This window comes from Ascaphus truei, chromosome 1 (genome assembly GCF_040206685.1).
Source record: "Ascaphus truei isolate aAscTru1 chromosome 1, aAscTru1.hap1, whole genome shotgun sequence".
Taxonomy (NCBI): domain Eukaryota; kingdom Metazoa; phylum Chordata; class Amphibia; order Anura; family Ascaphidae; genus Ascaphus; species Ascaphus truei.
Window position 1 is genome coordinate 40,270,962 of NC_134483.1, and position 16,731 is coordinate 40,287,692.

General features: G+C 42.0%; 1 protein-coding gene across 1 annotated transcript in view; it reads right to left on the reverse strand.

Moving 5' to 3' along the window:
- Nucleotides 1-1,884: 1,884 nt before the first annotated feature.
- The window catches only part of LOC142494816 (uncharacterized), a 37,191-nt gene continuing 22,344 nt past the window's right edge, over nt 1,885-16,731 (reverse strand). The window contains exons 4-7 of the mRNA XM_075599781.1: nt 15,730-15,811; nt 4,779-4,879; nt 3,308-3,385; nt 1,885-2,942 (exon numbers count right to left, since the gene is read on the reverse strand). Coding sequence (XP_075455896.1) covers nt 1,885-2,942; nt 3,308-3,385; nt 4,779-4,879; nt 15,730-15,811 — 1,319 coding nt within the window. The remainder of the gene's footprint in view (nt 2,943-3,307; nt 3,386-4,778; nt 4,880-15,729; nt 15,812-16,731) is intronic.

A 16,731-nucleotide genomic window follows, 5' to 3' on the forward strand; every position in this document is an offset into this window, starting at 1 on the left:
GTGTATCTATATATATATATAAATATATCTCTCTCATAAATATATATATATATAAAGTGTATATTGTACTATATGTATATTGTGTGTGTGTGTGTGTGTGTGTGTGTGTGTGTGTGTGTGTGTGTGTGTGTGTGTGTGTGTGTGTGTGTGTGTGTGTGTGTGTGTGTGTGTGTGTGTGTATGTGTATGTGTAAGGAAGCCACACACCCTTTTCTGGCGAAACGCGTAGAGTGGGAGCCGTTCAGAGAGGAGAGAGGAGAGAGGCGAGATTGCCATACAGAAACTCACCCAGCCGCGCCCGGAAGTGACGTATCGGGACGGAGCGGAAGTGACGCACCGGCGGAGAGAGAGGCAGGATTATCCACCCGAGAGGCAGCTCCAAGTGCAGTACTTGCGAACAACAGCTGAAGGGGAGTCTGATAGCCCACGGGGGGATACAGCCTGGAAGGACGCAGTCCACCGCCGGAGACACACAGTCCCAAAGAGAGACGAAATACACCAAGTCACATCGGAGGAGGCGGGTGAGCCTGAAGTTAACACACTCTTCTCTCCCTGATCACAATGATTGTGAAAAATGCTTAAACTATATGTTTTTATTGTAAGTGTCCATTTTTAAACCTTATAAAGTCTAGTTTTATTATTGTACTGGTCTGCACTATGGTATCATTTTTTTTCACATACACGTGGTTGCTGAGCTGAGAATTGGAGACCGCATCACAGAGTGGAGAAAAACATCCTTAACAGAGACCATTGTGTGTCAAAACCGCTTGAATACAACTTACATCTTGTAAGTAGGCACAACATATGAGCCAAGACAAGATATAGAGTTTTACACTAATTTGAAACTGTCTACACTTAGATTGTTTTTTGTCTTTTTGTTCTATTTCCCTCCATGCTCCCCCTGGATTGCAACGAAAGTGACGATTTGTGGGACTAGTGAAACCAGTCCCTACCAGCTGGGTCTGAGCAGGGGGTTTGAACTTATTATTATCATTTGCACGTTATTAGAGCACATTATTATTGTTGAAAAATCAGTAGATTTTATCAAGAAATTCACTATAAAGTTTAAGTGTACACTAATAGAGTTAGCGCCGTTTCTTTCACCTTCACTTAGCATGAATTAAGTAATAAACATTTGTTTGCGCCCAATAATGTTAGAGGCTCTGTTAGAGGCTCACACTTAGTATAGTTCTCAAACATTAGGCCTGTATTATTAAAATACTGTGTTTTCACAAGGAAGCATGAAGTGTATGTTTTTTGTAAATACATCTATACCAGTTTAGATAGTACTATATATACATACACACACACACACACACACACACACACACACACACACACACACACACACACAGTGTGTGTGTGTGTGTGTGTGTGTGTGTGTGTGTGTGTGTGCATATATCCATACATACTACATATATATTAGTATAAATTCAGAGATGTTCTTGAAACAAGAACACATAAATGATTAAAGGACAACATTACAATGGCCAGCAAAGGTAAGTAATATTTAACACAAAATCCTGCTGTACACGTACAAGAAAGATGTTTGCAGTTAAATAGGTGCTTTTATAATTGCATGTGAATAATATGCACATGCAATGATTACATCAAGTAACACACCCAAATGCAATGTTTTGCTGCAAAGTCAATGGCAGCTTCTCTAAACTTAGCAACTGGCTCCTGGTGGACCATTACTGAACAGACGATTAATACATAAATATTTATAACACTATTCATTAATTAGGAGTGTTAACATTTCCAAAACTTCACGTGTACAAGAACATACTTGAAAGTTTGGAAACAACACAGTCTTCAGCATACATACAATATTAATTAGATAATCTGAAGTCAACAAAACAAGGCCAAAGACATATTTTGTGAATTATAAAAAAAAAATTTTTTGTTCCTTTTGAGAGCGAGTAACAGGCCTGCTTGTTGTCTCTTGAATTTTCCTTTTTCGTTTGCCACCAACTTTAGCCACAACAGAGCCACTTTGAGTGGCCTCTGGCACTTCACGGGCAGGGCTTGTGGCCAGTGACTCACCTACAGGGCTTTTGGGCAGTGATTCACCTACAGGGCTTTTTGGCAGTGATTCACCTACAGGGCTTTTGGGCAGTGATTCACCTACAGGGCTTTTGGGCAGTGATTCACCTACAGGGCTTTTGGGCAGTGACTCACCTACAGGGCTTTTGGGTAGTGACTGTTCACGGACAGGGCTTGTGGCCAGTGACTCACCGACAGGGCTTGTGCCCACTGACACATGTGAGCAAGTTGGTAGACACTGCACAAGTGATGGTTGGTCTGTTTCATGTGTGTCTTTTGTTGTTTTTGACCAAAAACTGGTCAGTAGTAACTGCTTGTGTTTTGTTTTTGTGGCCTCCTTTGTAGGTGTCAGCTGCTGAATTTGTACAGATGGCAGCGGTAGGATGTCGTCAGGAACCTGCACAGCAATGTCTGCTACTTGACCGGTAACATTCGGACCTGGTGAATGAAGATCAGAAGCATGTGGTGAAAACTGACCAGCATGAACAGATCCTGCCTGTGAGGTGTTCAAGTTGAATTGTGGTACATTAGTCATTCTCAAGTAATTAGCTTGTGTTTGCTGAACAACTAATGCTTCGAATGAGGTGTTGATTTTTTGCAACTGTTTAGGCACTTCAATGAAGACTCTGTGGAGATGTGCCAATTGTGAAACTGTTTCTTCCTGCAGTGCAATCATCCTTTCCAGCACTGTCATCAGGTCAGAATGGCGACGATTTTCTGCTTCCACAATTTTTCCCTCAGAAGCTACAATTGCATCGTATGTGGTATTTGCTGGACGATTTGGCGGTAAAACAGTTTCAATTGGAACCTCTTCATGGTCACTTGCTTGTATTTGTGTGTCTATGGCGGCGGCATCATCATCATCATCATCATCATCATAATCCTCTTCATCATGTTCTACAAATAAATGTACACATTATTAAATGGCATGTTAATCTCTGCTGTGTTACTATGTAATTCTACTGTGTCATAAGTAACAACTAACATGTTTCCATACGTTTTATAACCTCACATTAAAAACTACCTTGACTTAAGAATAATGTTTGGACTCAGTATGAAATATGAGTGAATGAAAACTTGCTCTAAACTCACAACTCCTACATGATAGTTAACATCACTAACACAATACATGTTGCCTTACACTTCATTTTCACATACACTAAGTAATCCTATTTAAAGAACATGTGCAAAACAAATAATGAACATGACAACATAACATATAGAAGAGCACATATTATATGGCCACCAACTGATACACTCACCTTCTAGGTGTGTTGAGCTGGCTGACCCAGGTGAAGACACTTGTTCCGTCTCAGGTGACACATGTCCTCCAGGGGCAACTATATTTAACAATAACATTAGTTTTACATTTACATGTGTAAATATTGAACAAACAGTTATTGTATGTTCTGTATTTATGAGTACCTAACAGCATCAGTTCCTTTACCCAAAATGTGTGTGTGAAAGTGAACATAAATAGTTGTAATAACAATGTACATGCCTGTGTACTTTGAAGTTTTGAGTTCCCTAACATACAACATACTATGGTTCTGCAGTAATGCGTGAGGATAAATAGATTAAATTTGTACATAAAAATCATATGTTGTGTAGTGATATCAGTATCATAATGTACATAACTATCATGAGATGACCATTCACAATGGTTATCATGAAGGTGGTCATATTGCAAAAAGTGTTGTTTTTGGTAGAGGATATGTGTGGTACATTAATAGAAGATGTGGCACACCTGAATGTGGCTGTGACTCAACAAGACAACACATGCAGTGTGTGATAATGTGTCGTTGATAGTAGTTCAACTATAGATATGAGTGAACTAATGTGTGACGTACGCTTTGATAAGTAATGAGTTGTTGGGGCATTTAGTAGCTAAAGTTAAGCTTTCAAATGAGTGTGATTAACTTCAGTTGTGCTAGTCAGGTTGTAAGAACGGTATTCCCTTCCCCAAAATGCCTTATCAGCCACACCTTTCAATTACTTGAAACAGGTGAAAATGGTGTGAACTAAGTTGACCCTAAAATGAGGCTGTAATTAGTGTGTGCTGAACCCCACCCCCTCTGTTGAAGTGTATGCTGTGATGAGATATTAATTGCAGCTGCTTTAACACAATGGTAGATGAGCTAAATAGTCATGTGCAGTTTTTAAGTTATGAAAACAATGACATAACATATGATACGTGTGCCTCATTATGCTGTCTGTATATGAGTTAAAGCAAAAATGGACCTTTTCATAAACAACTATAGATGTGTTAGTGCAAGTGATGTTTGTAGGCCGTTGCATGCAATATATTTGATGCATGCTTAAAATAGGCAGTAATGTCATGTTTGTCGGAGTAAAATAAATAAAATACACAATAATATTATACATATTTATGTTCTGTACCTGTAGCTAGTAATAATTTCTCATTAACATGTGTTACACATGTGTACTACCCTGTTGTTCCCCATCTTCGCCCACCATCAATTGCTTCCACTGCAGCAATGCATTTTGGGAATTCACATGTAAATGAGCACGGAATGGCACGTGCTATATTAGTTACTGCTTTTAGTAGGACTACAACATATATGTCTATTTTGAGATATATATATATACAGAATCAGACATATACATATATAGATGCAGGTATGCTTATATTGTGAAGACAGTATAAAAAGCAGTGTAAATATGCAAAATAACTGTAAGCAACGACACGCCTAGTACATTAATATTTCTCACCTGGTGGAAATTGTGAGGGATAAATTCCAATATCCCGGTCACCAGGTAAGCCTTCCAAGACGACGGGAAGTAATTTTGCCCGAAGCAGCTCCTCCAATGGACTTAATATGAGACGTTGTGGTGTCGGCCCACCTCCAGTGCCAGTAGCATGCACGCGTTGCTGTTGTATTTTTTTTTTCAATTTTGACCTAATATCATCAAATCTCTTGTGACAGTTCCGCTTGTCCCTCACATGATTCCCACACGCATTGACACCAATGACTATTGTGTCCCACATTTCTTTTCTGCTTGATGAACTTGTCCGCCCTTGAAAAACATATAAAATATATGAGGTAAATTAATAATGTATGTATGTATGTATGTCTTTATTTATATAGCGCCATTAATGTACATAGCACTTCACAGCAGTAATACATGTGGTAATCCAATAAATAACAGGTAATATAAATAACAGATCATGGGAATAAGTGCTTTAGACATTAAGGAAGAGGAGTCCCTGCTCCGAGGAGCTTACAGTCTAATTGGTAGGTAGGGAGAACGTACAGAGACAGTAGGAGGGAGTTCTGGTAAGTGCATCTGCAGGGTGCCAAGCTTTATGTGCCATGTGTTCAGAATAGCCACAGTCCTATTCATATGCTTCTTTAAGCAAGTGTGTCTTAAGGTGGGTCTTAAAGGTGGATAGAGAGGGTGCTAGTCGGGTACTGAGGGGAAGGGCATTCCAGAGGTGAGGGGCAGTCAATGAAAAAGGTTTAAGGCGGGAGAGGGCTTTAGATACAAAGGGGGTAGAAAGAAGACATCCTTGAGAAGAACGCAAGAGTCTGGATGGTGCATAACGAGAAATTAGGGCTAAGATGTAAGGAGGGGCAGAAGAGTGTAAAGCTTTAAAAGTGAGGAGAAGAATGGAGTGTGAGATGCGGGATTTGATCGGAAGCCAGGAGAGGGATTTCATGAGGGGAGATGCTGAGACAGATCTAGGAAAGAGTAGAGTGATTCTGGCAGCAGCGTTAAGGATAGATTGTAGGGGAGACAGGTGAGAGGCAGGAAGGCCGGACAGCAGGAGGTTACAGTAATCAAGACGGGAGAGAATGAGGGCCTGAGTCAGAGTTTTAGCAGTCGAGCAACAGAGGAAAGGGCGTATCTTTGTTATATTGCGGAGGAAAAAGCGACAGGTTTTAGAAATGTTTTGAATGTGAGGGGCAAATGTGAGAGAGGAGTCGAGTGTGACCCCAAGGCAGCGTGCTTGGGCTACTGGGTGAATGATCGTAGTTCCAACAGTAATGTGGAAGGAGGTAGTAGGGCCAGGTTTGGGAGGAAGTATGAGGAGCTCTGTTTTAGCCATGTTGAGTTTAAGGCGGCGGAGGGCCATCCAGGATGATATAGCAGAGAGACATTCAGAAACTTTGGTTTGTACAGTAGGTGTAAGGTCGGGTGTTGAGAAATATATTTGTGTGTCGTCAGCATAGAGGTGATAATTAAACCCAAAAGATGTTATTAGATCACCTAGAGAGAGTGTATACAGAGAAAAGAGAAGAGGTCCCAGGACATAATAATAGAAGCACCAGTTTCCTACACTGCTAGCTGTTCCAAGAGATAGCAAACATGCTGTTTTATGTGTAATATGTGAAGCACATGAGCATTCACTACTAAACCTATACATGTAAGCAAGGTTGCATTCATATTGTATGCAGTTATGGCAAATTGACCGCCTGTGTTTAGTTGTCCTTGTAAGGCATGATAAAAAGCTGTGTTTCCAGACTAATTAACATAGAAAGATATTCTGAACCCATATTTGCATATGAACAAAACTCAGATGACCTAGGATCACATGTATTTGAATAATAAATGTAAAGGTACACTTACCTAGTAAATGTCCATATATACTGTCATAGTGCTCCAGAATGCCAGTGACAAGAGCTGTATTTTCCTGGTCATTGAAGCGAGGATTACGTGGCTTCTCCACACGTTTCTTCCGAGCAGGTTTAGGGTCAGAGCTTGGCTGGTGCTGACTGGACTCTCCTTCTTCCAATGGAAGAGCCTCCAAAAGCTGCCCACCAGCAAGCACGCCACCACCATCCACCCCATCAGCAACTGCGCCACCAGCAGCACTCACAGCACCAGCACTCCCACTCCTAGCACCAGCACTCCCACTCCTAGCACCAGCACTCCAACTCCCAGCACCAGCACTCCCACTCCTAGCACCAGCACTCCCACTCCCAGCACCAGCACTCCCACTCCCAGCAACAGCACTCCCACTCCCAGCAACAGCACTCCCACTCCCAGCAACAGCACTCCCACTCCCAGCAACAGCACTCCCATTCCCAGCAACAGCACTCACACTCCCAGCAACAGCACTCCCACTCCCAGCAACACCACTCGGTGCACCAGCAACATCACTCCCCTGAACAGTACGTTCACTCCGACGCGTACTCGCACGAGTAGCACTCCCACTCCCACCAGCATCACTCTTCCCACGCTTTGCGGACATACTTCCAGCACTCACAAAAAACAGACAATAAATGTACAGCCAATCACACGAAACACTTCCACATATAAAACAAGACAAAGATGTAAACAAAACAACAATGGACAAAGCTCACCCAATACACAACAAGTCTCTCAGTCAATATGCAAATCTTCAATCAGCCAGCTCTGTGCGTCTCTCTCTCTCTCACTCCCAACAACACAGAGAATGATTAGCAGTACACGTTGCCTTTAAATATGGCGCGCTATCCAATACATGCTTGTTTCGCCTGATTCAGCAAGATTTGTGATTGGGCAACCTAACAGCACCCCGCCACGCACGCCGATACACCTGTGTGTGATCGGCTAATCATCGTGAGAGTGGGCGGATTTGTTTTCGGGTTGATTTTGAATGTATTCGGCACTTACTGCATACGGAGAGGAAAAATCGCCAATAACATGACTAATCGGTAAGATTGCCGATTTCACATAATCGACGCTTACTGCATGAGGCCCTTAATCTCAAAGATGCTGAAATAGCAACCCCATTGAGTGGGAAAAGGGCAGAGAGACAGCTTCAAGAGCAGAAAACTCAAAGGGCTGTTTTTAAACGCTCTGCAACTGCTGCTATACAGTCTGCCTACAATAAGACAAGCACCTGATGCGAGGGAAATCTCATGACTGCGCATGTAGAAAAAAGACTGTAATTGGAAAAAGTCCTCCTCGAGCGACTGAGGAGTGCTGATCTCAAGCACCTTTGGGAGGAGACAAAAATAAACTGGAGAAAGGGCTCCAATCCCAGTGGGACAGAGGGTTCTCTTCCTCCATCCACTCTAATTTAAGTCACAGAAAGATCTCGAATGAGAGTGGAAGGATGGGCTTTGGCCGTGGTAAGCCCGAGCTACCCACAAACAGGGGAGGTATGTAACAGGGGACCAGGGGACTTATCCCTGTTCACAAATGTGCCTTTAATCCAGCAGTGTGGTGGTTAACTGCTGGTAGCAAATTAACTAACACCACCTGCCTGATTACAGGTGGTAGAAAAAGCCTGCCTTTGAGACAGGAAGTGACTCCTTAGCTCACGTGTGAGCTGAACTTTGGAGACAGAGCAGAGGTTCTTGAGTCTCCCAGGAGAGACTGACCAAGAGAACACAGATCTCTGGAGCTGACCATGTCTTGAGCTCTGCCAGAAGACACAGGGGAAACTTCTAAACCTGAATGCTGACAAACCCTGAAGAAAAGGTAGCAACCAGGGACAGAGAAGATTTTCCCTCCAAACCACAAGGAACAGATAAGACTTTTATTACAAGACTTTTTATATCTGTTCATTTCATGCTATGTGTTTGGGGCTGGGAGACATGCTTAACTAAGGGAGTTGTGAATTGCATAGTATTTCACTAGAACCACTCCCAAGTGAATAGAAGCTTTGTTTCCCCCTTGTTTGGATGGTTTCCTGATGTTAAGGAAAAGGCACAATAAAGCCTCGTTATAATTTCACCTTAAAAAGTCTCCAATTGTGTATCCTGAGCTTGCGTGTACTGATTGATCTGTGTGGTTGATTGAAGTGCTGGCTGGTTAAAGTGTGTGCAGTTAGAACCAGAAGCAGTTTGAACAAGGAAGCAGTTAAACAAGGTATAGTTTATTGAAGTACAGTTTACTGTTAGTACTTTTAAACTTCATAGTTGCTAGAATGAGCAGGATTGAAAATGCCACTCAATGCACATCTTGCCACATGTATGTGCACTTGGAGCAGCTGTTCCAAGGAGCATACCGCTGTGAGAAGTGTGAGCAGGTGGTATCTTTAGAATCAGAGATTGCTGATCTGAAGAGGCAACTTGCAATATTGAGGGACATTGGCAATCTTGAAAGGGAATTAGAGCTCACTGAGCAGGCCCTTGCTTCAACTAGTGGTGCAGATGGTGGCGCTTTTAGTGAGGAGCAGGTAGGTAGCTTAGTTGCTGTTAGTGAGGAGCAGGTAGGTAGCTGGGTGACAGTTAGAAGGGGAAGCAGGGGCAATAGGGAGAGGCAGGTCGTTTCTGAGCTGACACATTCCAATAGATTTGCCATGTTGAGTGAAGATATTGGGAATGTTGGGGCAGAAATGGCAAGGCTGGGGGAGACTAATTCCTCTAGCAGCCAGGGGAATAGTTCTTCCAGCACAGTGGGGACTCAGGATGCTCAGATGCAAAGAAAGATTGTGGTGGTAGGGGACTCATTATTAGGAAGGTAGATAGGGCAATCTGTTGCCGGGACCGCATGAACCGAACAGTTTGTTGTCTCCCAGGTGCTCGGGTTCGGCACATTGCGGATCGGGTAGACAGATTGTTGGGGGGGGGGGCTGGGATTGACCCGGCGGTCTTGGTACATGTTGGCACCAATGACAAAGTTAGAGAAAGATGGAGGGTCCTAAAAAATGATTACAGGGATCTAGGCCAAAAGCTTAAGGTAGCCATCTATATTCTAGGGACGGATTGCACCTCAATGAAGAGGGATCTTCTGTGCTAGGGGGGAGAATGCTAAAAAGGTTGGAGGAGATTTTAAACTAGGATGGAGGGGGGAGGGGAATGAAACAGATAATGAACTAAATGGAATAGATGAGGATACAAGGTGGTATGGAGGTAGAATGGGGGCAAGTGCAAGTTTGACAAGCAGTGAGATACCCATAGTAAATAGAGATAATACTAGAAAACTTCTAAAGACTAAACCAAGTGGGAGCAGAAAGGAAGGAGCAGATAAGATAATAGTACAAGCTGAAAAAAAACTTAAATGCATGCTTGCTAATGCAAGAAGCCTGACAGATAAAATGGGGGAGCTTGAATTAATAGCTACAAGGGAGCAGTCTGATATCATAGGCATTACTGAAACATGATGGGATGAAACTCATGACTGGACAGTTAATTTAAAGGGGTATTCTCTTTTTCGGAAGGATCGAACAAATAGAAGGGGAGGTGGAGTATGTCTATATGTTAAACCAGATCTAAAACCTATTATAAGGGCTGATGTCTATGATGGGAATGATGAAAATGTAGAGACCTTGTGGATAGAAATTAGCAGTGGAGGTAAAAGTATAAAGAAAATGTTTGTGGGAATATGCTATAAACCACCAAATATCTGTGAGATTGAGGAAGCTAAAATACATTTGCAAATGGAGAAGGCATCAAAACTGGGTCATGTTTGCATAATGGGGGATTTTAATTATCCAGACATAGACTGGGGCAATGAGATTAGCGTTACAACAAAAGGAAACAGGTTTGTGGGGGGTGCTTAAAGATAATTAGATGACCCAAATTATTGAGGAACCAACCAGGAGAGGGGCAGTTCTTGATTTGGTCATATCAAACAATGTAGAAGTAATAACAAATATTCAAGTCCTGGAACATTTGGGTAACAGTGATCATAACATGGTCTCATTTGAAATAAATTATCAAAAAACAGATTACTTGGGTTCAACAAAGACTTTAAACTTTAGAAAGGCAGATTTTAATAAACTGAGGTCTAATCTAGTAGTAATATAATGGGATGATATTTTTGCAGGGAAAAATGTAGAAGATAAATGGGCAGTCTTTAAAACATTGTTAGAAAAGCACACTTATCAGTGTATACCCTTGGGTAATAAGTATAAAAGAAATAAGTCAAAACCAATGTGGCTAAATAAACAGGTAGGGGAGGAAATGGACAAGAAGAGGAAGGCGTTTAGATTCTTTAAGTCAGAAGGGACAGAGACATTGTATCAGAATTATAAGGAATGTAACAAAAATTGCAAAAGGGCAATTAAATTAGCAAAAATGGATAATGAAAAAAGGATTGCAATAGAAAGTAAGGTCAACCCTAAAAAGTTCTTTAAAAACCTTAATAACAAAAAAATGAGAAAAGAAAATATAGGACCCTTTCAGTGTGAGATGGGTAGGCAGATTATTGGAGATAAGGAAAAAGCAGAGGTATTAAACAAATTCTTTGCCTCTGTGTTTACCAGGGAAGAATCAAGTTCAATAGTAGCGCCACAGGAGGAAGCCACAACCTCCATATTAATGACCAATTGGTTAACTGAGGAAGAAGTTCATAAGCGACTTGAAAAAATTAAAATAAATAAGGCACCTGGCCCCGATGGCATACATCCAAGAGTTCTCAAGGAGTTAAGCTCTGTAATAGCAAAACCATTATATTTAATATTCAAGGACTCCATTTCCACAGGCTCAGTACCACAAGATTTGCGTAAAGCAGATGTGGTGCCTATATTTAAAAAGGGAGCTAGATCACACCGGGGAATTACAGACCTGTAAGCCTGACTTCAATAGTAGGGAAACTACTTGAAGGTTTAATACGGGATAATATTCAGGAATACCTAATGGAAAACAAAATTATTAATAATAGTCAGCATGGATTTATGAAGGATAGATCTTGCCAAACTAACCTTATTTGTTTCTTTGAGGAGGTAAGTAGGAATTTAGACCAGGGTAATGCAGTTGATGTGGTCTACTTAGATTTTGCAAAGGCTTTTGATACGGTTTCACACAAGAGGTTGGTGTACAAAATAAAGAAAATTGGACTCAGTAATAATATATGCACCTGGATTGAAAACTGGTTAAAGGACACACAACAGAGAGTTGTCATAAATGGAACTTTTTCAGGTTGGGCTAAAGTCGTGAGTGGAGTACCTCAAGGATCGGTACTGGGACCCCTGCTTTTTAACTTGTTTATTAATGACCTTGAGGTTGGGATCGAGAGCAAAGTCTCCATCTTTGCTGATGACACTAAATTGTGTAAGGTAATAGAATCAGAGCAGGATGTAATTTCTCTTCAGAAGGACTTGGAGAGACTGGAAATGTGGGCAGGTAAATGGCAAATGAGGTTTAATACAGATAAATGTAAGGTTATGCATTTGGGATGCAAGAATAAAAAGGCGACTTACAAATTAAATGGAGATATATTGGGGGAATCCTTGATGGAGAAGGATTTAGGAGTGCTTGTAGACTGCAGGCTTAGCAATAGTGCCCAATGTCATGCAGTAGCTGCAAAGGCAAACAAGATCTTATCTTGCATCAAACGGGCAATGGATAGAAGGGTAGTAAACATAATTATGCCCCTTTACAAAGCATTAGTAAGACCACACCTTGAATATGGAGTACAATTTTGGGCACCAATCCTAAGAAAAGACATTATGGAACTAGAGAGAGTGTAGAGAAGAGCCACCAAATTAATAAAGGGGATGGACATTCTAACTTATGAGGAGAGGCTAGCTAAATTAGATTTATTTACATTAGAAAAGAGGCATCTAAGAGGGGATATGATAACTATATACAAATATATTCAGGGACAATGCAAGGAGCTTTCAAAAGAACTATTCATCCCACGGGCAGTACAAAGGACTCTGGGCCATCCCTTAAGGTTGGAGGAAAGGAAATTTCACCAGCAACAAAGGAAAGGGTTCTTTACAGTAAGGGCAGTTAAAATGTGGAATTCATTACCCATAGAGACTGTGATGGCAGATACAATAGATTTGTTCAAAAAAAGGTTGGACATCTTTTTAGATGGGAAAGGTATACAGGGATATACCAAATAAGTATAGATGGAAAGGATGTTGATCCAGGGAATAATCTGATTGCCAATTCTTGGAGTCAGGAAGGAATTAATTTTTCCCCTTAATGGGGTTTTTTGTTTGCCTTCCTCTGGATCAATAAGTATAGATATAGGATAAAGTATCTGTTGTCTAAATATAGCATAGGTTGAACTTGATGGACGGAAGTCTTTTTTCAACCTCATCTACTATGTAACTATGTAACTATGTGTACCTCTGTGAACGTCCGTCTACAGTAACATATATATAAATGGGTAAAATATCCATATGGAAGCCAGGGGAGGGAGGAGAGTTAAGGGGGACGTCCCTAACAGTGTGAGAGATTAATGGCAATGTTAAAACAAATGTATTGAGTCCGTGGACTAAACTAAAATATATGGGACACTAACGGCAATAATAATATCAAGAAAAGGGCAATGCACGTGTCAAGTTTGGCCTCAGGTGGATAAACCTACTCCTCCTGGTGGTGAGATACACACTAGCTCTCACCCAAATAAACTCACAGACATTAAAACCAGAGAGACTAGAATTAGCCTAAGGAAAAACAGGTGTACATGGGTACCAGGTACCAGGTGTACCCAGGTAGCACCACACAGGTATACAATGGTATATCACGATAAAACAATAGTAGTATAGCCATGGCTGGTCCAGCTATCTTTCAGCCCCCCTGTCATGTAAGTTCTGATAGCTACAGACAGTGAAAGGCTATCCTATGAGGTTTACGCAGCCTTCCTGGATGGCAGGAGAGGTGGTGACACTGGGTCTGTGTTGCAGCCAATCATGGTGCCGACCCTGTACCCTCCCCTTTTGCATTAAGGAGGATGCCTTCCAAATTATTGGTCAGTGGTGTGCCTTCCCACCCAGGGAAGGAAGAGGAGCTAAGCCCCTCCTGGGGCTGAGGGAACGAAGATCTGTGCATAGCACATGGCATCAACATTATTTGCTGGTCAGCACCATCCATGGGCCTGAAACCCATTCTCCACTATATGCAACACTGTTACACCATCTGCAGTGGCTGCATCAAATAAGACCCCTTTTTATATACTTCTGGCTAAGTCGCAGTCTATTGGACCGAAGTATAGAGAAAAGAACTGTCATGGTAGGGACTGCCTGCAGCTCTGCTGTAGCCTGCTATGACTGGAGGCGCTGTCACCGAATGAAAAGAACCTGTGGGTCACCTAAAGCCTGTCCTGTTCCCCACAACATGACGGAAGCTCATCTCTCCTGGACCCTCACATGTAACCAGCATCACACGTACCTGTAGCCTAGGCAAAATCTCCCAGAGGGGGGGGGGGAAGCATTGCTACAGAAGATATAATTATAAAGTGGGTGGAGAGCCCTCAAACTATCAATACAGGCACCCCAGTTGTGGCTAATGGCCTAAGATATCCCTGTAGCTATGGCCAAGATGGATGGACAGGTAGGTAGATGATTATAGCTATCACGTCTCTGGGAGTAAACAAACTATATTGGAATGGTGTGTTGAAGCCACACTGTCCGCTATAAAGCCCTAGAACATTGCTGTGTAGTGTGCCTGATATTAATAGAGAGTGAACAAGGAACAGGAAGGAATTTATTTTTCCCCTTATGAGATATCATTGGATGATATGACACTGGGGTTTTTTGTTTGCCTTCCTCTGGATCAATAAGTAAGTATAGATATAGGATAAAGTATCTGTTGTCTAAATTTAGCATAGCTTGGATTTGATGGACCTATGTCTTTTTTCAACCTCATCTACTATGTAACTATGTAATAATGCTCACTGCTACTGCTATTAAGAAAATAACAATGTATATAGGGTAAGACTAATGGCCTAAAATCTCCCTATAGCTAGGGCCAGGGTGAACAGACAGGTCGGTAGGTGAGTATAACTATCACAGCCCCAGAGTAGAATCACGCTATATTGGAGTAGTGATGTAGCTATACTACCCGCTGAGATATCCTTGACTAGTGATGTGTAGTGTGCCTGATATTGGTGGAGAATAATCATAGACAATGCTCTCCCTAAAGACACAGTGGTGATGTTTGTGATGGTAGACAGATGTAAAGTATCTCTGCCCTGGTGGTCCCTTATGTGGGGACAGCTAAATAGTATAGCTAAGATAAAGTAAATACTGCGCCAACGCTAGCAAAGCTAGTGTGTCACGGTCTGACAGTGAAATGTACTGTGATGTAAACAGCATGAATACTTAGCTTGGCATGGCTAGCAGTGCAGTGTCCCGGTATGGACTGGAACGCTGACTGTGGTGACGTCTCTACATTCACGTACCCACCGTACGTTTCGCTGGGGCGGCTTTGTCAAGGGTCAATGTACACCTGTTTATCCTTAGGCTAATTCAACAGTAGTCTCTCTGGTTTTACTGTTTGTGAGTTTGTTCGGGTGAGAGCTAGTGTGTATTTCACCACCAGGAGGAGTAGGTTTATCCACCTTAAGCACCAATTGACACGTGCATTCCCCTTGTGTGGATATTATTGTTAGTAGTGTCCCATTTTATTTTAGTTTAGTTTAGTCCACGGACTCAATAAATGTGTTTTAACACTGCCATTATTCTCTCACACTGTTAGGGACGTCCCCCTTCCCTCTCCCCTCTCCCCCTCCCCCTTTACCTGGCTTCCATATGGGTATTTTACCCATTTATATATATGTTACCCTTTACACTAGTGCTTAGTGAGTGCATGTTATTAGGGGGCTCAGTCCTTTGCCCACTACTCATCTCTGGGTAATTTCTTGGGCTTAAGCTTCATTGTCAGAAACAAACATCGATCTGAAGCAGATCTGGAAAAGCATGAAAACAATGTACATGGATTCATGAGGCAACTGGCTAAATCATGTTGTGTAATTAATATGGAGTTATTCAATCCATCTATATCCAGCACAAGTCCCAGCAATTGACAAGAAAATGGATGAAATTCACCAAAGAGATGTTGACTCAAAAGTTCTGTGTTGTAGGAACCGTGTCATTCCTTGAATCCTTGACCGGAAACAGGCAGATAACCCTGTGACGGTGAAGGGGTACCCATGCCATTAATAAAGATATTTGGCCCGGCTGGGTGCCCCGAAGCCATACTGGGGAATTGTAAAATTTCATCTCTGCGACCCAATCATGGTAGAAACACTGTGTTTTGTGATAAAACTGTATATGTGTGTCTTATTATTCCAGGAGTATTAAGCAGCGGACATTTCCCTGCTTCAGCACAGACCAGAATAGTAAGACCGGGCAGGGGAATGAATTACATTCAGGTCCCCCGGTATATGCCTGCGAACCCCAGAACCAGGGGGGTTCAGAGTAAAGTCATTTTTAAGGTTATGTGTATAACTGTGTAAGCATGTGAAAAGAAAAATGGTTTTAAAACCCAGCAGCTAGCAGCATACCAGGCGGCTTTTTGCTAACTTTCGCTAGGAAGCTCCTAGCGCCGTGAGATTTGCTGTGAGCACTGTTCAGGTAAAATCAGGAACTATCATGTTGCACAATTTTTATAGAGTTATATAAAAAATGGATGAATTAAAGTCCCCCTATTTAAATTGTACCAACATGTTAGGCATATGGTGATTTTCATCTAACACGCCAGAGACAGAGTGGCTACTCCGCCATCTAAGCTTCAAAGGCAGTCCAGGATATGGAAGTGTTAAACCTTTTGTTAGCAAGGAGGGGGAAAGGCAGGAAAACTTTAATACGCCATTCTAGCCATCTTAAAGACATTCCAGGATATGGAGGTGTTAAACCTTTTCTTAGCAAGCGGGGGGAAAGGAAGATAATTTCAATAAGCCATCCTGGAAAATGGCTGCTCTGCCCAGACTGAGTGGCGCCAGGTAGAGGGGACGGACCTCATATGCTAAGCGGCCAAGGTGCAAAGTTGGTACATGCCCAGAGCAGACTGAGAAGCCCCTCTGCCAGGTTTGAAAAGTATTGGCAACT